The 22010-nt window shown below is 37.3% G+C and overlaps 2 protein-coding genes across 7 annotated transcripts in view; one reads left to right on the top strand and one right to left on the bottom strand.

The window, feature by feature from the left end:
- Nucleotides 1-6313, top strand: part of ERP44 (endoplasmic reticulum protein 44) — a 58034-nt gene extending 51721 nt beyond the window's left edge. Inside the window, exons 11-12 of the mRNA XM_026108616.2 lie at nucleotides 3002-3104; nucleotides 5721-6313. Of these exons, the coding sequence (XP_025964401.1) occupies nucleotides 3002-3104; nucleotides 5721-5822 (205 nt within the window). The 3' untranslated portion in view covers nucleotides 5823-6313. The remainder of the gene's footprint in view (nucleotides 1-3001; nucleotides 3105-5720) is intronic.
- STX17 (syntaxin 17) overlaps nucleotides 1-22010 on the bottom strand; it is a 66497-nt gene that overhangs the window by 24355 nt on the left and 20132 nt on the right. For 4 of the 6 annotated variants that reach the window (XM_026108618.2, XM_026108620.2, XM_026108617.2 and 1 more), the window contains exons 4-8: nucleotides 18957-19179; nucleotides 13822-13940; nucleotides 13688-13738; nucleotides 11443-11529; nucleotides 8194-10674 (exon numbers count right to left, since the gene is read on the bottom strand). In XM_026108618.2, the coding sequence (XP_025964403.1) occupies nucleotides 10435-10674; nucleotides 11443-11529; nucleotides 13688-13738; nucleotides 13822-13940; nucleotides 18957-19179 (720 nt within the window). In that variant the 3' untranslated portion in view covers nucleotides 8194-10434. Of the gene's footprint in view, nucleotides 1-8193; nucleotides 10675-11442; nucleotides 11530-13687; nucleotides 13739-13821; nucleotides 13941-18956; nucleotides 19180-22010 lie in introns of those variants that run through there. The other 2 variants (XM_026108619.2, XM_064506783.1) reach the window with 2 other exon arrangements.

The raw sequence follows: 22010 nt of genomic DNA on the forward strand, positions 1-22010 counted from the left end.
ACACTGTGTAAAAATGCCCAAACTGTTGGTTTGGTTTTTTCCTCCTGTGCAGTTCTAACCTTCCTGCATTAGTCTGACCCTGAAACGCTGGTAGAGAAATCCTTGTGGCATGGGTATCTGAAGTTTTCTGAGCCCAGTGTAGAATATGGCTGTGCATTATCCGTGAGTGCTTTTGGTGAAATACCACTGATAATTCCTCTTTACATCAGCCTGTCTCTGCATATTGCACTGCCACAAAAGCAGTCAGAGGAAGTAGATCTTCATGGTTCATTTGAGGAGTGAAGAGGTGTGAACATTATCTTCAGGGACCATCAGCATGAAACAAACCTCCTGTCTTGTGTACAGGCTGTATGTTAAGCTCTGTTTTTCTCTCTCAAAGGAGATACCAGCTTTTATACCCTGCATGTTAAATCCAGGTTAGAAGTCTAGACTTTGAGGCTTTAATTCTGTCCCATTCATACTTTTAAAAACTCAGAGTATTTCTTATGGTTCATTTGGGTCAGAGCCAAGAATTCAAAGCCCAGACTGAACACTCAGTGTAAACATAACCCAGTGTCTCAGTCTGCTGTTCCAGCAGGCATTTTTCTATCTGAAGTGTTTACATCTGGCAGGAGGGCTCACACCCAGCTTTTCCCTGTAATTCTCCACAAACTTATTCTTAGTGTAGTCTGTCAGTGTTAGATCTGTAGTGGTGTTTTTGTACATTTAAAACTATGCATGTTGAAATTTGGAAAGTGACTATTTTTTTCTCCTTTGTATTTCTTGGAAAGGTTATGTTCACCACACATCAGCGGGATTTTTGCAATTTGGAAGTAGTCTTTTTACTGTCACTTTTGAAACAGTCCTAAAAATAAATTAATACCTCTTATAGGTGTAATACAGGTTTTTAGTTTAGACTTTCATGCTATGTTTTTACGCCCATTTTTTCTGTTTCTGTGATACACTATCAAGAAATAGCAACTACTTGCCTGATTGTACACCTGTTATTACATACAAATGAAAGATGATGGAGATGTAAGGATTGTAGACAGTTGTTTAATGGTAAATAATTATTCAACCTGGCTCCAGGAGATTGAGATGATATTTAGAGGTACCTAACTGATAGTTTGGGAACAGGGCACTTTCTGCTCACGGAGCGGTATTCTTTTTTGTTTGTTTATTGTGTTTGGGGGTTTCTTTATAAAAAGGTAAAATCTAATAATCATGAGACTTTTGTACCCCTCTACAGATTTCTGCCATTTAACTATATTTTCCAGACCCTTTGTTTACAAACTGGTCCCAGACATTCCCATCTTGAAATCTCACTGCCATCACCGACCAGTAAGGTTTGGACACTGTGCTTTCAGAACTGTCCTGTTAAGATTTCCTCAACTTTAATGTTGCTATTCTCTTTAGGGAGTGTTCTGTTTGGAGAATAGCCACTTCAAAGGCAAATTAGATCACCACCCAATATTTGTCCTTAAACTTTGGCCATCCAGCCATATTCAGTCTGCTGTTGCCAGGTTGAAAATGATAGTAAGAACTGTTCAACAGATCAGTCATAGCTTTTCGGAAAGAACCAGCTGAGTTGTAAGAGGCTTTAGGGGTCTCCATCTTTTAAAAATTCAGCTTCGCTGAAATGTTAATAAAAGGTTAAGCATTATGAGCACAATATTTTTTTTTCTGTGCTAGATCTAGATGATAGTTAATGGCGTGGGGTTCTTTTTTTTAAAGAAAAAAAAAGTTCCTTCACAGTGGTGTATTCCTCCCCTGATGACCTCATCAACTTAGCAAGGAGGGAAATGACTGTTTTGCAACTTCCCTCCTCAAATTTCCTGGGGATGCATAATAGATAGGGCCTTCTTGCATAAAGAACAATCCCAGTGGCTCAGTAATGCATGACATTTCTTCCTGCTTCAGGTGATTGTTTTAGGAGATACCAAATGCCTTTATTGTATTAGGACAGAAGAGGTTGGATGGGCATGTCTCTTGCAGCATGGCTAACCTTTAGGAGCCTGGACCAGAGCAAGGAGCCCAAGGTTAAAGTGGGGAGCAGTGATTTTGCTGTCCCTAGAATTGGATATGAATCCCCTTATCCACATTAGTATAATTCCTGATCCTAGCTGGAAAGGGAAGAGGGCCCTTAATACTGATTATATACCACTGTGTACCACTGTAATATGTATGTGTGTCACAGTAATACGGATGAGATACAGTTATGGACATTAGTGTAGTGATACCCTCTGATTTTGTATTATACTACTTTTTATCCATAAGTTTTATAATGATCTGTAGTACTGTTGCTTACAGCCTCACTGTATACCTTTTCCATAAATTTAATAATTGGCCTAATAAGACTCCCTACAAAACCTGTCTCCTTATTCATAAATTATTTTTTGATTACATGCATGGTGCTCACATTAGTTTTTGATCTCATCTTTAATAGTTATTAGATCAACTCTTCATTATAAGCTTTATCGTTTATTTGACATTTCACAGATAAAATTGGATGCTGTAGTTCTAGCACATTTGCTGTGGGTGACAGTAGATGATCTGAGATGAGATTTAAATTGTTATCTTCTTAGTGTTTATCTCTAGTGTATATGCAGTTACTCAGGCACTAGAGAACCTTTCAAAGATGTCTTGTCAATACTGCTACCCGACCATCATTTGTATTTGTAAACTGTGCATTTGGAACCTGCTGTTCTCTGTTACATTATGGTTGGTGGGGAGCTCAAATGAGTATACAATGAAGTTATTGGCTAGCACAACTCTGTGGGAGCTATTGAAATGGTGAAATACTTGCCGTGTTTTCAGGAGACAGTGGAAAGAAAAAGAAGCTGGCAGGATACCTTAATAAACCTTCTGTCCATTTGCCTTTCTGTCCTGTATTAATCACTTAGAAGTGAACATCCTATGCCTGATGAACAGATGTTGGCTATTCTAAACAGTATTTTAAATCTTCTGACTTTTGGGGGGCTTAATTTGTAACTTGTGGTTGTTCTTGTTTGGTTTGTTCCAGAGTTTCAGGTAAACTGAAGCAATTTGTATTAGACTTGCATTCTGGAAAATTGCATAGAGAGTTTCATCATGGCCCTGATCCAACTGATGTAGCACCTGGTCAGGTAAGGTTACAACAGGTAAACTTAATTTGGCTTTTTAATAAGGAAACATACTACTTTCATAAAGAAAGTAGTGTATTTTTTTAACATATATGTTTTTATATATATATAAAAGAAACATCAGTTTCCTGAAAGAGAAATCTGTTTATAGAAACATAATGTTGCTACTTCTGCTTGGGTTCTTCTTTAAAAAATCCTTTGGTTGAAGGCAGGGAGAGCATTAGGGGAAGAACGATTTATGTTTGCCTTGTGTAAGGGAAGAGTGTAAAAACATCCATTTTCTCCACTGAGAACGGAAGCTGTTGGGCTCGAGTGAGAAAAATGGTTATATGTTCATCATAGATGCACTACTTTTTTTCTCTCTCCCCCAAACCCCCCACTGTGAGAGGGTACTTCTAAGGGGAAACATGAATTGATTGAATGTTTTATTTATTTATTTATTTATTACTTGTAGTCACCAATCCAAGCAGGAGATAGATTATTAGAGCATCAACAAAGGATTGATAAGCAGTAATAGGGCTTGCTACTTTTATTAATGTGGCTAATAAGCAGCATTAATAGCAGTGGTCACAATTCTTCCCTTTTCTGCTCCAGGGTTGTTATACTCCGTATCTCTATGCATGGAAGTCAGTCGCTACTGGAATCTCTTAAGGAGCATAACAACTAGATCCCTCTCCAGACAAAACCTGGGACCAGCTCAGCGCTTAATTTAATCTAATAGGCAGAAAAGAGAGGACCTCACCACTCCCCATTCTCTTTGCCCAGCCCAGTCTTCCAGCAGTGGCTTAGCCTTTTCTCGTCATGATGCGCTCCTTGGCTCATACTCCTGGCATCATGCTGTAAAAGTGCCAAATGACAGACTGTCAGGCAATCTTATTATCTCAGACCCCTTATAAAGAAATAACTTTTTTTAAAAAACGTCTTTTTTCCAACTGTTGCACTGTCTGGAACTCAAAAGGCCACACTGGTCCCAGAGGAGACCCTGTGCCCTTGTATTAGGGTGCCTTGGACTAGCTCAGAACCCTTCGGGTCAGGAACAGAGACGACTTATGCCTACAGGCTTATTTCCCTGGTTATGTATGAGATGTGGAAAGGATGGCTCTGTGCTTAATGATATGAGTGCAGCCTCCTGTGGCCCTGCTCAAAGTTAGTTAAAAATAAAAAAAAAAAAAGCATGAGAGTCCTGGAGGACGAGGGCAGTAATATGTAATGCAAAGAGTGGATACTAAAGAGGTCTCTGAACAAGTGGCCAGAAAGGCCTGTGGATTACTGAACTGGGGATTGTTGCAAGTGCCCCCGCAGTGTGGATGTGGCCTCAGGGTAGCTGTGTGGTTGTAAGTGATTGGTCCAGAGAAGATGAGTAGACAAGATCAGTGTCATTCCAGACACTGGAATATGCCCAGCTCCTTGCTGTTCTAACATTGTTCAAGCAAACTCCTAACTGGCTTCAGGTTTTCTGAGAGGAAATGACATTCAGGCTGGTATGCAGCGCTGATGTCTGCGTCAAGTAGAACCTTGCAGGAACAGTTCAGTGTTTTGAAGCATCAGTCACTGGAGAGGAGGCAGATAGGCTGGTTATATTGTGGAACAGGAGAGAGAGATTGTCTTGGGCAGTGAGAATAACTGCTTTTGAATGTTGTGGTGAGTGGCTGTGAAAACAAGTCTCAGTATTGTCCCAATAGTAAATCACTTCAGTAGTAACCCTATGTGTGCCTTAGGAATTTATTGAGCAACTTGAAATCAGATCAACAGGACAAGACACAGAAAATAGGCCTGAGTAATGCTGGAGACTGAGGCAGAGGCTAGTCAGCAGCCCTGAGCTGGATGGAAGCATCTGAGAAAGAAATACTCTGAGACAATTGCTTTGAGAAAGGTTGGCCAAGGAGCAGAGTGCCTATCAGTTGTCTGGATTCTGCTGCATATTTGGGCAGAGTCTGGTTGCCCAGAGTTGTAGACTTGCTCCTGTCTCCATTCTGCCTTGAAAAATGCATAAAAATTCTAGTTACCTAGGTATGTTTACTGTCTTATCTTTACATAGCATCCTGCCATCTTGTGGAAGATGTGTATGCCTGTGTTATGGATATAGTAGGCTTAAAATTATACTGGAAGCTGCTGTCTTAGGTCATAGATGTCTCTTTGAGTTGTATGTATTTTACTATTATTATTTCCATAGAAAAATAATTTTAAAATATTAAGTGTGTCAGCAATAGCATTTTTGCCCTGGTACCTCAAAAAACAAACATACAAACTAGAATACCTTCACAGCAAGTGGTGGACATCCTTGAACAGATCTCCTGCAGTGGGGTACATTTGAAATACTTTGTCATTTTAGTCACTTGCACAGAAACTTGTGTGATGGCCGTTTCCTTTATGAGATGTGCTAATGAAAGGAACGTCCTTAACTGAAGATGCTTAATTAATGTATATGTGGATGTATATTCCACCTATCTAGGAATTATAATGTGCCTTCAAAAAAAGTGCTCAATTTGTGAGAATGCTGGACTGTAAAACTGTGTTAATGTGCAGTCTCATAATTAATTTTAAAAGTTCTGTTAATGAAGGCAATTGATTATTAAAATGACTCTAACCAGTGATTTTCCTGTTTGTTCTGTTTTTCAGCCAGTTCAGGATTTAGCAAGCAGTCCACCAGAGAGTTCATTCCAGAAACTAGCACCCAGTGAGCATAGGTACACCTTATTGAGGGAAAAAGATGAACTTTAAAAACTTGAAATAATCTTGCAAGCCTTTCAGAGAGCAGCATTGACTTCTGTGTGGTGAAAATAGTAAACCTATATTTTCATAATTCTATGTGTATTTTTATTTTGAATAAACTGAAAAATAATTTTTTCTCCCCAGGCTTGTAAATACGTTTGTTTGGTGGGTCATTCTGTACAGCATCTTTCACACAGTACGTTCCTAACGCTATAGTAAAATATCAGAGACCCATCCAGACTCTTGATCTAACTCTGTTCTGTAAAACTTTTATAATCCAAATGAAGGTATTCTTTCCAGAGACATGCTGTTAACTTGCACTATCCCATTAAATAGGACTTTTGGGTTGTTTTCTGTGTAATCTTGGTAGTATGTGCTTTTTTTCTTCCTCTTCATGTGAACAGTTATCTTGGTAATCTATTTCTTTGTCACACTTTTCTCCAACTTAAGAGGGTCTCTTCTGGATACTTGGGAGGGGAATAAATTAAAGTTTTACAGAATCTCGTGTGGTGCTTTACTGGATGTAAATTTCTAAGCTATTAAACAATTCTTACTTAAAATATCAAGAGAGGGAAGGAAGTCTTAATGATGTGGCTGTATCTTCAATGATAGGGCTGTATTGACCTGCACTGATTTCCTTGAGCTATTAAGATTATTATATGGACAGTTATGTTAAAAGAACATTAATGTTACCCTTCAAAGTAGGGGAGCATTAGAGGCAGACCGCCAGCTTAGTTCTGTCAGTCTTAAGTTGACTTCTGTATTTAAAAATGTTATGATGGTTGTCTTCCTTTGGGGCCCTTGCCTTACTAGTGGACATTTACTTACCAGGCAACCATTCCAAATTTTTGTGTTACCCTTGTAGCCCTTGCAGGGTGGCTTACATCATATTTATTGTGAGTTCTTTTGAATTCTGTTCTGAAGAAGGAATTACTACTTTCCTTAGTTTACTGTTGTGCTTAATACCAGAGTATAAGAAGAATCTTTAAGCTGCTTGAGAACACTGCTGAGACATGCTGAGATGAACACATGCATGTTTTTCCATCTTACAGTTTCTGTTAATGTTGGGTGCATTGCTGGAGACTAATAACTAGTTTTGGATTTGTACAGTACTTGATTACAAGTGTCTAGGTCCATCACTTGGCCATTGCAAAATTTTGTTTACGAGTGTAATTTTTGGTCTGTTTTGTGATTCTCCATTTTGGAGCTCACATTATTAGGTGCTTAAAAGCCAGATCTCTTCCTGTTCCCTTCTCCATCTCATGCCAAATCAGGTGTTTGGGCAGCTGAACCATACCCCTTCTCAATTTGAATCCAAAGATGTGAACTGGGTAGGGTTTTGAGGCTGCCACTTGGTATTTGTAGGTGCTACAGACTTTTTTTTTTTGAGTTGTTCAGGCACCTGAAATTTTACTTAATTTCTGCATGTGCCCAGAAATACTGATCTCAGTCCTTTGAGGTTCCTGGTTTTGGAATCGTTATTTATGAATGCTGCTTGGTGGAAGGTGTGCAAACTTGTCCTTCTGGAGAGAGATTCCCACCTCATTATACAGCCAACAGTCCAGTGGCTGGTGCTTTCATCTGGAAAGTAAGAGGGGTGTGCCTCCCCATTCCTTATTCCAATTATGATTTTCTCAGTAAGGACTTGTTCCCAGAGCTTTGGCATCCCAGCACTAGGTAGGCAATTAAACATGATAGGTATATGATAGTTATGCACTCAAGTCACTTCATATTGTGTATTCACTGGAATTGGACCTGATTCTGCTGCGTTCTTGGTGATCATTGACCTGGATGTCCTGATTTTTAAATGGCTTTCTGTTTGCAAGCAGAAGGTTGAACAGCTGAAGTCTAGTTATGCCTGATGTGGTTTTGCGTATCACTTTCGAAGTATCTGATGACACGCAGAATTTGCATGGGGAGAGCAAGTGCATCATGCTGGTCAAAATGCAAGATGTGTTTCAAATTCAGTACTTGAACTCTGGTCTTTTACATTGGTGGTCTTAACCACTGGGTGCTCAGCCAGCAACTACCTTGAAAGCTTTTCAGGGCTTCATGGGAAGTTGTTGTTAAGCCATTAGTTTTGTCCCAGTATAGAACAAAAGTGTTCCAAGCCCTCATTCTGATTCAAGATAAGAAGTCAATTTTTGAGCTAGCATGTTTGAGTTACCCAAAGCGTGCGACATTTTAGGAACTTGTGTTAATTTCAGTCAATGTAAATATTTCAAAAGCTGAAGCATGTGTTTGGTAACTGAATATAGGATTCTTAAATCTTAGTAATAAAATAATTTGAATAATATAAAATTTGAGAGGCAATAATCTTTTATTTAGATGTTGAAAAGAAATTAAAAAATAACATTCTAAATAAACACTACAAACCATCTGATAGGCAAAAGCTTTTATTTGGTCTGAAAGAATTCTGTGCATCTTGTATATCTTTTGACTAACACCCCTAGCAATTTAAATGGTAGTTTAGTTATTCAATTGCCCATGTTTCCTCACATATGTAAATAACCCATCTATTTTAAAAACACAGTTTAAATAAAAGCATCCCAAATTTAGTGTGTACACAATGTTTTGAAATTGCTTCCTTAAAGATGTAAGGAGTAAGAACAGTTCTTGTGCTAGACATTTCATAAAATGAGCACATACTAAGCTGACTTTGTCTAATTTGTGACAATAATTCCATTCTATGAGCACAGTGTCCTGGCTTTAGTCCAGCTTGGGGGAGAGGATGGAGTCTGTAATGTCTCTGATGTGGCTGCTGTCATTCAAATGCACAAAGGTTAGAAGCATACAGTAGGAAAACAGACATAACCTTTTAAACTCGGGCAAAGAATCAATCACAGTTTACAAAGAACACTTTTTTTCAGAGTTTCTTCCTTTAAATTTAGAAATTATTAAACAAAGGAATGAACAACCTTAGTATGAAGTTGTTACAAGCTCATTAAATGTGTTTACATCCAGAGTAGATGCATTTAAAGAAAGTGTTTTTTGCATGACATGAGCAAATGAGCTGAATAACTCAAGTCATGTTTTCCACTCCAGCTGATTTCACAGATATAGGCACTGTGGCTTTAACACATGCAGTTCTGACAATCACAGTTAGTGATTACTTGTGAAAACTATTCTTGCCTACATTGCTTCTCTGAGCCTCAGCCCTACATTATACAGACAAGATGTTCTGACTGATAGCAATTTTGATCATATTTTTATTTTAAAAATACCAAGCAAGAACTGTTCAGAAAGATGCTTATGCTGTAATAAGCAGCTGTTTGCAATGTATTCAGGCACAAAAACCTATCATCTGCCATTAGCAGACAGTTATTTCCAATGATGATATCAAAGTGTTGAAAAGATCTCCTATTTTAACAGTATTCTTCCTTACAGCGTTCCCTGCTCCAGAGTCTTATGCCTGCTAGGGAGTCCTATCACTGAACACTGGCTGATGGTTCACCCAAATACAACTGTACTCAAATATTATCTTGCAAGGCTCAGAAGAATTGACGATTTAAAAACTTCAAAAAGCAGTTTTCCAACCTGTATTTCCCTTTTCCCAAATAGTAGCAACAATAGTACAGGAACTGTCCTGGAAGGATGGAGGTAGGACTTCTTCATGATGCATAGTAAGATTATGTGAAAATGAGAACATGTTAGCACTCCTCTATCCAAAGAGGGAAGTTGCAGAAGTAAATGCATTCTTAAACAGCAAAGTAAGGATGTAAGAAGTGAGGGCAACATCTAGCAGTGCACACTGCTTAAGTAGGCTGCAGTTTCTGGCTCAGAATTCCAGAGTTTGGCACTTAGTCCTGTACAGCAGTTCTCAGGACAAGGCTTGGAGCTGTGAACAGTCATGGAAAATGACTATTCTCCAGGAGCAAGACTGCAGGGTTTGTTTCTTAGGCTATTTAACTCTTAACTACACTTTGAACAGGATGGGTGTTTGCAATTAAAACAAAAAATTGTAGCACCTGAAAAAGGGTAAAGCTGACGCTGATCTCAGCTGGCTGATGCAGACAGGTGCTGGATATACCTACATTTTCCCCCCCCCTGCCCAAGGCTGACCCTATGTTTACCTGTGACAGCAAATGCTTTCCTGTGCAGTTATGGAACAAGCATAGTTGTTCATACACTGGGCTATACACAGGAGAAGGCTGGGAATACTGAAAAATGAAAGTAAATCTTAAGGTACTACAGACAAAGATGGATGGGAATTTGTTCTTATCTTTGGAATCCTACAATAAATGCTCCAACTTCTGGGCGCCTTTCCTGAGGAAAGCACTAGTTTTCCAAATGCCTTTCTTAGTGTTGTCTGCAAGACAGTTTGTGCAAATTAGGCATGAAGCACCTGTCATCCATCATTACAGCTGTGGCTATGGCTCACCTAAGAATTTTATTATTAAAAGTCATCCATATAGTTTTCCAAGTTACAGGACTGATGTTACCTACCATATCTAAAAAGAAAAAGCCCCATAAGTTCTGACATTACCATTTCACACACCCCTGAACATCAGTACCATTGTCAAAATTAACACATCTCAGCCTTGTATTGAAGCATAAGATTGCAAGTCTGTCATCATCATGACTACTATTCTTTTGTTCCTAGTCATAATGAAACTATGCCTCAGCTGGATTTTTTGGCAGTTTGGTGAGAAAGCTCTGGACAGCTGGAAGAGAACTGCTCAATCATTTTCTGTTTTCTTCTTTGTATCAATTTTCCACCTGTGAAACCCAAAATCCCACCACCAAATGCAGCTGCAATTCCTGCCACTTTGAAGCCTGCGAGGAGACCAATAGGACCCCCTACCACTCCACCAATGACTGCACCTGCCACAGGCAAAGCTGCCAGCTTGTATTTTGCAGCCTGTAAAGAGGGGGGGAGGAAAAAAAGGGGGTTAGAATACTTGCCTGTGGTGATGTGCATTTTCCCCTCATTGCTCTTGGCAAAGATTCGAATGCTCAGTGATAAATAAACCTTACAAATTAGCATTAAAAAAAAAAAAGACCTGCTATTCCACAGGTATGACAGAATGTGCCATAAACACTTGAAAACTGAGCCACTTTATGTATGTAGTTGGAAAAAAACAGGTCATTTTACATATTACTGGCTGACTACATACACCATCTATTACCTGGTCTCTATCATTAGGTCAAGCAAGAAACTGAGAAAATGCTCAGACTTTTCAATAACATGCCTCAATCTAGGTTTGTGGCTTATTAGCAACTATCACTGACATACGTAGCATGGGATCAAAATTACACGTCGTCATCAACCTGACATTTCATGCTCATTTGATTCCCGTAAACCAGTCGCTGAATACTCTCTCTTTGCAGATACTACATTCAAAGTAGCATCAGGACAGCATATAATGAGACCTTGAGCAAATATATATATATATATAAAAATACATGTGTATATATATATATATATATGTATTTTCTAGTAGCCTAGACGTGATTGAAAATTACAAGAGAGATCAATTTTTTTCCCCTGCTACCTCTGTGTCATTTCTTCCTTATTTTCTTAATTGCTGGCTCCCTCAGCATTAAAGACGGCAGATCAATTGGGTTAATACAGAGGATTGCTGGGAGGCAGAGTACCATTGATTCACCAGCAGGAACAGATCCCTACCTTCCCTAAGTTTTTGGTTCCCTCTTCAACATTCACAGCAGCATTGTTGACATGGTCTTCAATCCTGTCAATCTTCTCCTGCTGAGACTAGATGCAAAGGAATTATGAGTGAGGTAACCTGCTGGGAAGCAGCAGTGAGCCAATACACACCATTTTAATGCCTGTAATCAGGGCCCCACAGCCGCTTTCATCTACTACACACTGTAGCCATGCAGGCTTAATAGTGGTTCGTTAATAGTATCTGATAAACCGTGCTGGAACTACAAACTTACTTGCAAAAAAACAAAAACAAAAAAAACCCCACTATTAAATAATGACATGGTGTGGATATTATGCACAATGTGTTGCTACAGTTAGAGAAAAGCAACCCTAAACATATGATTTCTAAATCTTTTCTGTGGATAGATGAACTTGTGTTCCAAAGGGAAAAATAATCTGAGCTAGCACATATTTGTTTCCTGCTGTTTCATGTTAAAAAAAAATCTTTAAAGAGCATTTATAAGATCAGTACCAACTACAACATACAACGCTGCACTGAAAAAGCTAAATAGATACATTTAATTATGACATTATAAACCTCTGACTTAACTTTACAAATAAAATGCTGACATTACTGAAGCTACACTTGCTCTCACTCCATGTTTTACTGTTGTGGGATGTATACAAAAATGTTCCACACATTCTCAAAAATGCAGCCATATTCCTCTGCAATCTCCCTCAGATAACTCTCTCACTGGAACAGATGATGATACAGGGTTTTGTGTTGTGTCTGTTTTTAATTCTCTCTCAGCAGTACCCAGGCTGGTTTATATCACAAACTTATGAGATGGCCAATGTTCAGCTTAAAATAACATGCATTCTGAACTTTCTCCTCTTTCTTATTCAGAAACTGATGAATCCAGTTATGCTATCTTCATTTCCTATCCATTCCTCATTGCTGAACACTCTAGATACTATTGTATCTGATGCTAGGTATGTGTAAGATCCAGAAAGCTCTGTGAACAGAAACTCCTCCCTGCTAGTTCAGCTGCTAACATTCAGGCTACTGAGTAAAACTTTTTGTAGTTCTTTTCTGGCCTAATGAATCTTGGTCATTTTTGCATGTGTGAATCAGCACAGATTCAGCACAAAGGCTAAAAGCTGCATCTATTCCAGCTAACCTAAGATCACGGAGATTAAATAACTCTCCTAAGTGATGAGAATTGTGGGTTTAAATCTCCTATGATATAGGAAGAAAGCAAACCTTCAGACTTAAGCGTGGATGAGGAAGATGCCCAACCTCTTTTGTCAGTCATATTTAGTAAGAAAAAAGAAAGAGCATGACAAAAAGCGAGGGAAACTTTCCTAGCATCCCTGGGTGAGAGAAACAAAAAATCACACCTGAGAAAAGCACCTGAGAAACACCCACCTGTGTGGGGAAGTCTACCATCACTGTCACGGTTAGGAATTGTAAGACTGAACGAGCCTGGGTAGAGGTCTGGTCAGCAGTCCAGGGGCTGCTGCCAAGGTTCAGCATGCAACAAAGGAAGCACTGCAAAGGGCACTGGCTAGCACATTGGCAGTTTCTCTGGTGACAAGAACATGGAATAACTACCAGCACTAGCGCTGAAATAGATTATTGTCCCTTCAGACAATTACCTTGACAGAGCCTGAATCAACAGGACTGCTACCAAGGTACTCATAGTAAGGAGTCACTGATGTAGAGACAGAAGAGCATTAGTATTTGGTTTTTTTCTTGCCAGAGTGGGCAGTGGAGTACCTGACACTAATACTTTTGCATATTCCTCACTGTTACTACTTCAAAACCAAAAGAGAACCTTTCAACTTACTGTTAGGCAATTCAGCATGAACATTCTGTGCATCACCTATGACTTTGGAAAGTAATCAATGTACAAGCTTTGAAACTTTAACTGTATTTACCATAGGCCCAAGATAGCACCTTTGTCCTGGCATTTCAGCTCGTTGTGGAGAAACTGCTCTGCCTCCATTCAGTCACTGGCATTTTCCTGATGCTCCTAACAGTGACTAAGATGCTGTAATCTCAATTTGTTTAATACTGGACTGCATTAATTCAATTACTGTTACTCTGCTATTGTATACTGCTATCAAATGATACTAGCGCAATATGAGTTCAGATTAGGGATAGAAGTCTTGCTCATCTCTTTGTTCCTCAACTTGGAGTTACCCACTAACCCTGTTTTTGTACAAGTCTCCAGCTAAGATTGAGTGTAGAATTAATACTTACACTGACTAACAGAGAAAATTCAGTCACCAATTGGTTAAGCTGAATCAAGTCCTACAAATAAAAAACAAATGTTATTTCTTAATAGTTGCTAAAAAGAAGAGCACCAAAATGGCAGTAAGGGAGTTCCAACATACCTCCTCTAAATTTTCCCATGACTCAGCTGCATTTTCATCCCGAGGTATTTCAGGAAGGGGGGAATACATCTGGATTAAACTTTGGGAGCCATCCTTCCCTTCAGCGTTACATAAAGTTTCTGAATGAAAAACATGACATTTATAAGTTCACTGGATCAGAATGCAGGTGACATATGCTAGTTTTCTTGCTCTTAATGTTTCTCAAGGATATATTCATAGTTAACCTAATTCAAGCCAAGCAATAGTTTTGAAAGCTATTACGTAGGAAAAAGTTCTCCTCACAACACTACACAGCTTTTTACAGTAAGTTATTTGCAAGAAATTTATTCATTTCTAACAACATGCCTTCTCAATCAGTTCTGAAAATAAGATTAAATTATACTACTGAATTCAGGGTCAGTTAATTAATTTTGTATCAACTGAACTTTAAAATCTTGCAGAAAAAAACAGCGCTTGGGACAAAAGCCTTTCATTTACATATCCACAACTGAACAGGCAATTATTCTTTTTATGATTGATTATTATGATTAGAGTTTGATTTTCAGTCATTTAGGACAAAAAGAAGCTGGAAATAAAGGGTTTCAAAGTAAAAGCAATGAAAACCTGGTAACATGCCCCCAACATTAAATGCTGTGTCCAATTGGGTAACAGTACTGTGAGGATGGCAAAACATTTAAAACTCAACAGTGTAAAGGAGAGATTCTCAATCACCTTCCTTTCTAAATCATCTGGATTGATTACAGAAGACAGGAGGACAAGGGACTGTGGAAAAAACAGGGAATGAAAGGCAGCTAGGCAAGATGGTGGGAAGCAGATATGATGAATAGATTATATGCACGTACCTCCTCAAGTCCAAGAGCTCAGCCTTGAACCATTATGGATATAATGGACAAGTATTTAATTATGGACAAGTAATTAAGTGGTAATTAAGAAGTAATAACAAACAAGTCTGGCTTGTCATAGTAAAGATTAAGAAGAAGCCTGGGAATATGAGAGGCAGGCCAGAGTACCTATCTATGCAAATACAGCGCAAAGATCATGTTAATTTAGGCCATTTCAATTTCTCAAGGAAAACAGCTACTTTAGTAGAACACTGATGTTTACTTCCTCAGGAGAGCAGTTGCAGGAGAAAGCTTAATATAGGGAAGATTTTTTAGAAATGTCTAATAGTATTAAAGTGTAAATATCACATTAAAATCTTTGTTAGGAACAATGACTATGCCAAGGTATTATAACAATATTATATAACTGTTACTACAACAGATACAAACCATGCAAAAGAAAGAAAAATAATCATACTCAATAAAAAGTCAATCATACGGTATGCTTGTTCATGAAATTAATTTAAGATAAAATAAAAAAGATAGATTTTGAAAATATTTGGCAATTTTTCAACATTTTTATTCAGCACCTCAAAAAATGGTAAGGACCACATCTTACTATTCTAGGATCAACAGCAGAAGTCTCTTTAATGTCAGCAAAGCCAATATTCAGTCATAATTAGCAGTAGCAGAGTAACAAGGATGCATTAAGTGATTTTGAGTTTTATTTTGAGGTTGTTGGATTTTCTAATCGTTTCTGCCCACCTTTTCCTAAGAATTCAGACACTGACAGCACTTCAATTTCTACAATCATCTTCTATTCTTCCAGAACCCATTTTTGATCTATAAGATTAATTAATGTTATATACTCAATTCCAAAATATTTCTCTCCCCCCTTCTGCATAATTAATAATATATCCCAAGGTAAACATATATTCAAATCATGAAAAGCTCACTAAGCAAAACTGGCCCCTTGCAAATGATGTTCCCTGCTCTGGTCTGTCCTTAACAATCTATGCAGGCCTACTGTGGAGAAACACATACCCCGAAAGACGTAAATGATACAGAAGGCTTTGCATGACCTCTACACATTCAAGAGAACTTAAAATTGTAAGTAGGTTAACACTGTCATCATTCTCTGATAAATAAAAACTAGTGAAAAATTTTAAGAACATTCCTCCCTCACTTCAAAAAAGTAAGCTAAAGAATAAGAAGGGTAGAGAAGGCACCATTTGGGCTGAAAATGTAAGTACAAAATTTATATTCAGAAGTTCATGTTTTATCAAGTCTAACCATTTGTAATAGAACTGAGAATGGAAGTGGCTCCACCAGTTCACCTACAGCATCTCCGCAGAAATGCAATAATACAAAACACCTCTACAGACTTTACGCAGCAGCTTCACACCTCATTACACTTGAGATAAAAATCTAATGCTCTGGAAGATTCAATATATTGGTTAAAAGATTTTAGTAATTTTAAGAGAGGAGTCTCACTTTTTGTTAATATTTGTTTAAAATGCAATTAAATTCTATTTCTATTGGACTTGATCTGAGGATGGTGAAGGGGGAAGGGACTACATCACTTCATTGTCATGCTTTCTAAATGAGCAATTTGAATTTGTAAACTCCTTCCTTCTCTACTAGATGGGAAGCAACTTTCCACAAAGAACAGGCACACTGAACTTCCTTTGATTAGGATCAGCAGCCAAGATTTACTTTCAGGTCTGCAGCCTCCAACCACAAAAGAACAGGCAATATATTGCATCTGCGTTAGTAATTCAATAGAGCTGCTTTCACAGTCAGGCAAACTTAAAAAAAAATCCTATATAATTATATTTAGTTGTCTGCCTGCCTGTATGTTTCACTTTATATAGGGTGAATTATTTCTGTATTCCTGCACTGACTTGTAGGAGCATGTCATTCCAGTAATATTTTTCTGTTCTTCTCATCCCAAGCATTCTGATCCATTTCTTGCCTTTTTACATTGCAGTTATGCTTAATTTTCTCTGTACTTCAAAGGTATTACAGATTAAAAAATTAGTCCTGTTCTTTGAAATTAAACTGTAGTTCCCATTTACAACCTATATATAACTGTTAGAAAAGCAGTTAGACAAGACAAAGCCTTTCCAATAAAATATCAGAATGTATTAAGGACAACCGAAGCAAGTCACTAAAAGAACAAATATTTTAAATTTTATGCTGGTCATAACAGAGAAAAGCTCACAATGAGATTAAAAGTAACAGATAACATGGATGAAGGGGATCACAGTATACTAGAGTTCACTATTCTAAGAAAGACTCAGAGCAAAAGACCAAAGACAATGAGCTCTCCCAAAAAGAGATTATCAGCAAATTCAGCAAATTCATTAGCAGGTGCTACTAGGAAGAAGTTCCTGAAGAGTAAAGGAATGCAGAAGAGCTGGCAGACACTAATAAAATAGACTACACTGAAGATGACAGCAAATTGTCCTGATGCAGAGGACAAGGTGTAAAAACAGGAAACCAGTATGGCTTCAGCAAGAGCTCTTTAATGCACCACAAATGAAAAATTTGACACTCAGTTAAGATGAGTACAAAGGAATAATATATGCATGGAACGTTAATACCAGAAAGACTAAGATGCGAATAAATTACAACTACCAAGGGGCATAAATGCTAGCAAAGTTTCTATGAATACCACTGAAATTAGAGGAAGATGAAGTATAAGTCCATTACCAGGTAAAGAAAGAAAATAATGGATGACCCAGAGAAAGATGGAATACTGAATGCCTATTTTACTTCAGTCTTAATTAAAAAGGTAGCTGTGGTCAAATACTTGATTCTAACAAGAAGAAAAAAGTATAAGCTCAAACATAAAGAGAACATGTTAAAAATATTTAGATGAGCTAGATTTATTCAGGTTTTGAGAAAATTCACTCTAGAGTATTTAAGAAACAACCTCTGAAAGCTAAAACATTATTTCTGAGAACTTGTGGAGAGTGCAAGTTGATCCTAGAAGACTGCTAAAGAACAGACTCAGTTGTTATCTTTATGTTTTTTTGGAGGGGAAGGCGGATGCAGCAAACAGCCAAACTTTGAAACCCATAAAGACATTAGAACAAACTACTGAACAATCAATTCTGAAACATACGAAAGCTAAAGGATGCTGAAAACAGTCAAGATTCATATGTCAAAAGTCAATCATGTCAAACCAATTTAGTTTCTTTTTTACTGGCCTAGAAGGAAGAGAGAAATTGCACATTTGGTATATCTTGACTTTAGCAGGACTTTGTGATACCATTGCACATGACATTCAAAAGCAAGCCCAGTCTTCCAAACCTACATTCCTTTTCTCTCCACTTGATCATTAGATTTGCTTGCTTGTTAGTTACACTCAAAACAATTCTTGTAGTTCTGCACAGAGGAACAAGAAGGGTCATTGAATAAAATATAATCACATTTTTCTACAGTGCCATTGACTGAAAACACACTTTCAAATATAAAGCCACATGAAATTTCCAAACAATCTGAAACAATATTGCTACTGCAGCAATCAAACTAATTACTGTTCTGTAGAAGGATTTAATTCTGATGTAACCAGCTTTCTCACAGATCAGCCACAGAGAATTCCAGCCAGTGCTAGAGTGTAATAAGGGGAAGAAGAACGAACAATAAAAGATGAAAGACAGTTTATACAGAAAGGAGGGAACAGCAGCGACATCTGACTTCTAACATGTTATAGTTTTTTCAAAATCTTTTATTTACATGGCTTTATACTGTTTCTTGCTTTCTTGCCAGTTACCAAGATAAAATGCTACATGAAGACATGTTCTCCTTTATATGGAGACTTGCTCCTCCTTTCCAGGTATTTCAGCAATGGTATAGAATACTGTCTGACATATAAAAATTGCTTTCTTCTCGACATTGCAAGCACTAATTCAGTGAAAATGGCTTAAATGATCACTTGCAAATGATAAGTGATTTGCAAAGGGGAAAAAGAAATTGAGCTACTGTGAAACAAAGATGTAGGTATTCTTTTTCCTGTGAAGTCTTCTATTTCAACACTCAAAGCTAGAGGATCTTTTTCCTGGAAGGCCACACCTATCTCATTTCTTAAGATACTTAATTAAAGCATTCTCTACTTACATAAATTTAGTCACAGAATACTGTATTAACAGGTCATGAGAAAAGCAGGGTTTAGGGACGGAAAATCCACTTCTAGATTAACAATTATTATTCAACCAAAATCTCATTTGTTTATTTTAATTATATCTGGTCAGAAAAGACTGACAGGATACAACAATATAGAAATAACAGAGAGAAATGATATACTACTACCTCCTCCTACGGTTGCGGATCTGGTTAAAGAGGTATCTTCTTGTCCTTCAAGTTGCCTTTTAAGTTCCTCTGCAGATTCAGAATGGAGCTGTAGGAACACTTTTATGGCAAAGGAAGCTTCCTCTTTAACTGGATTTATCATTCTTTGCAGAATTGGGATGTCTTCCTGCCGGACTCGCAAACAAAGTTTCTCCATCTCTCTCATATTGGCCCGTAGTTGCTGTAACGGTTTTAATATTTTGTAACTACTATGAAAGAGCACCAAACACCTTCTGCGTGCTGGGAAGCACACAGCTGGGAAGCAACTATCATCCTGATTATCTTTAATTATACCTTTTAAATAATCATTAAAAGTGCAATTCCTACGTTTTAATAAACTATGACAAATAAAACCCCAAAATTCCTATTCTCAAGCAAACTATCCAGGTCACCTCTCCTCTACATCCAGTATTTTTTCTAGCTTGCACTGTTTGACTTCAGCTGGTTTGCCTGTCAAAGATGCCCCATATTATTCCACAAGCCTGTGTCTTTGATATCACAGGGAATCCTTCCTCTGAACCCATCCTTGCTCTCCCAGATTCTGTGCCATTCCCTGAGCTTTTTCTGCTCCTGCAGAAGAGACGTCCCATAAAAATATACAGCTATCTGCAGAGAAGCTACTCGTACTCGTTTAACGTAACTCGACCTAAAGTTGATTCATTTGGAATAAATGACCTATCTCCTCCTATTCTTTGCAAGACAGAAGACTGTCCTATAGCTGTTGGATACACACTGAGACAACAATTTAATCCTTTCAGCCAAAACTCATGACCTATAGACAAAGGCACAGCATCATGAAAAGTATTTCTGAGTGTTTTTTGCTTGAAGACGCCAGTACATCATAACCAGCTTAAGTATGTTCTATTTTTTGTAATTTCTTGTGCAATGTGAATTCACTCAGCTCTCCATATATGAGAAAAAAATGAGTGGCAGCAACTCCGCCTTCAATGGAATTTTGAATATACGGAATAGTTTACATACACAGCACACTGAGTACTCAAAGGGATGCATTGATTACAGTCTTTTTGGAAGTGACCTATGTTCCATAAGGAAAGTCAAGCCATCTGCCTCTCCTTCTCATAAGGAGAACCAAAGATTAACAAAGAAATGGTACATATTATCTTCTCTGATGAACTAATTTATTAGTAGTAACAGCCAATCCCAAAATAAGAAATATTTTTTCAGTCATCTCCATCAATGTTTCAGTCTTCTTGGTGTCGGTTTTACACTTAATTTTCTTCTCCAAGTAAAGAAGTCTGTTTGTTTGTTTTGGGTTTATAAAGAGTAAGAGATTTAACTGTTTAATTAATAACGATGTAATTGTTAAAGTTATTTTGGTGTCTGAATTTAGTCCTTTGCCAAAATATTTGCACAAGTTGCAGCAAGTAAACATAATATCAGAATAAAATAAATGAACACTTCTCAAATTTTACTTTTTTTTAATAAGCAACTGTTTGTGGTGATCAATGCACTTAGGGATGCAATCATTTGCAACCCCAAAATACTCCAAAATAATTTTTTTTTTGTAAAGATATCCTCATGGAGAAGGATTAAAATTTTTCACAATATTCATATTTCTTTTCAGAAGAAAGACAAATGTTTCATTGGAATCTCAATTATAAGATACAGAAATATTTCTTTAGATACAAGAGTTTTTAAAAGATATAAACTATATACAACTAGCAAGAACACTTCGTGTGTACGCATCTCCTGTGACATAAATGTCTATAGCAAAAATAAAGGTTTTTATTGCCTAGGTTTTTAAAATCTAAAAATGCACGAATCTTTTTCTAAAAAAGAATACAAGAAACTTATAGTTTAAATTATATTAATGGTTGTTTTAGGACAGAATTTTTACATAATCGTAAAAAAAATTAAAGCTGCAATAAAAATAATATTCACTGCATTACATTATAAGGAGACAATAAATAAACAAATGGTAATTTATAATCATAAATAATAGTTATATTATTCATTGCAGTGTTTACCATTTGTTTCAAGTATTCTTCTCATAGCAGAATAAGAGAATGGATAAACACCAGTGATTGATTAGGAAAAGAAAGATTTTCTTCACTAATGCAAATTAAGAAAAGGTAATGCCTTAAAACAGCAATATTGCTCACCTGGAAAAGCAGGAAGTAGACAAAACATATTTTATTTATATACCCTAGTAGAATTAACTTTTCTTTAATGTGAAAACAATAGAAAATTGTTATTTCTGCTCTTAAAAGGACTTGTTTATAAGAGCCTACAACTTCCTTACATATTATATTGCAAGAATTCATTGTCCTAATTGTTATAGTATTTTTCCTCATGTCTAATAAAAATCTTTCTTGCAGCAGTTTAATCTTATGCTTCTAATTCTCTCTGTCAAAAACATGGGGAAAGACTAGCCCTATTCTCTTTGCAATGACCTTTTTCAAGGTGGAAACAGACAACACATCACTCCCAGGTCTCTCCTCTTTGGGCAAAATAACTCTCATTTTTCAGTCTTTCCAGACAAGTCCAGTTTTCACAATTTCAGACCATTTTCATTGCTCTCCTTGAACTATTCCTTTATCAGTCCTATCTTCCTTAGAAGTGTGGTGCCCAAACTGGGCAAAGCATTCCACCTGAGATCCTACTAATGCTGAGCAAAGAGATTACTCTGTAAACTGCACAGGCTCTGCTCCTGTTTATACACCCTACTATGTTATTTGCCTTTTTTGTGTCAGTATCACAACATTGGCTCACTTTTAGTTCAGGTCTCTCAAGTCCTTTTATGCAGAACTGCTACCCAAACAGCTGTTTCCCATGCTAGATTCATATAGCCAAGGATTCCCACCTAATGATTGTCCTTGTCCCTATCAAACACATGCTAACTTTTCAGGTCATTTCTCAAAATCCCTTGGAATTTTAATCCTGTCTTCTCCACCAGAATCCTGCAGTCTCTCCCAGCTGTTTGCATATGTCATATATTTTGTTCACATATTTTTTCTTACATAATGAAACAGTAATGTTACATAGCTATTA

The sequence above is a fragment of the Dromaius novaehollandiae genome, chromosome 2 (assembly GCF_036370855.1).
Source record: "Dromaius novaehollandiae isolate bDroNov1 chromosome 2, bDroNov1.hap1, whole genome shotgun sequence".
In the NCBI taxonomy this organism is placed as follows: Eukaryota; Metazoa; Chordata; class Aves; order Casuariiformes; family Dromaiidae; genus Dromaius; species Dromaius novaehollandiae.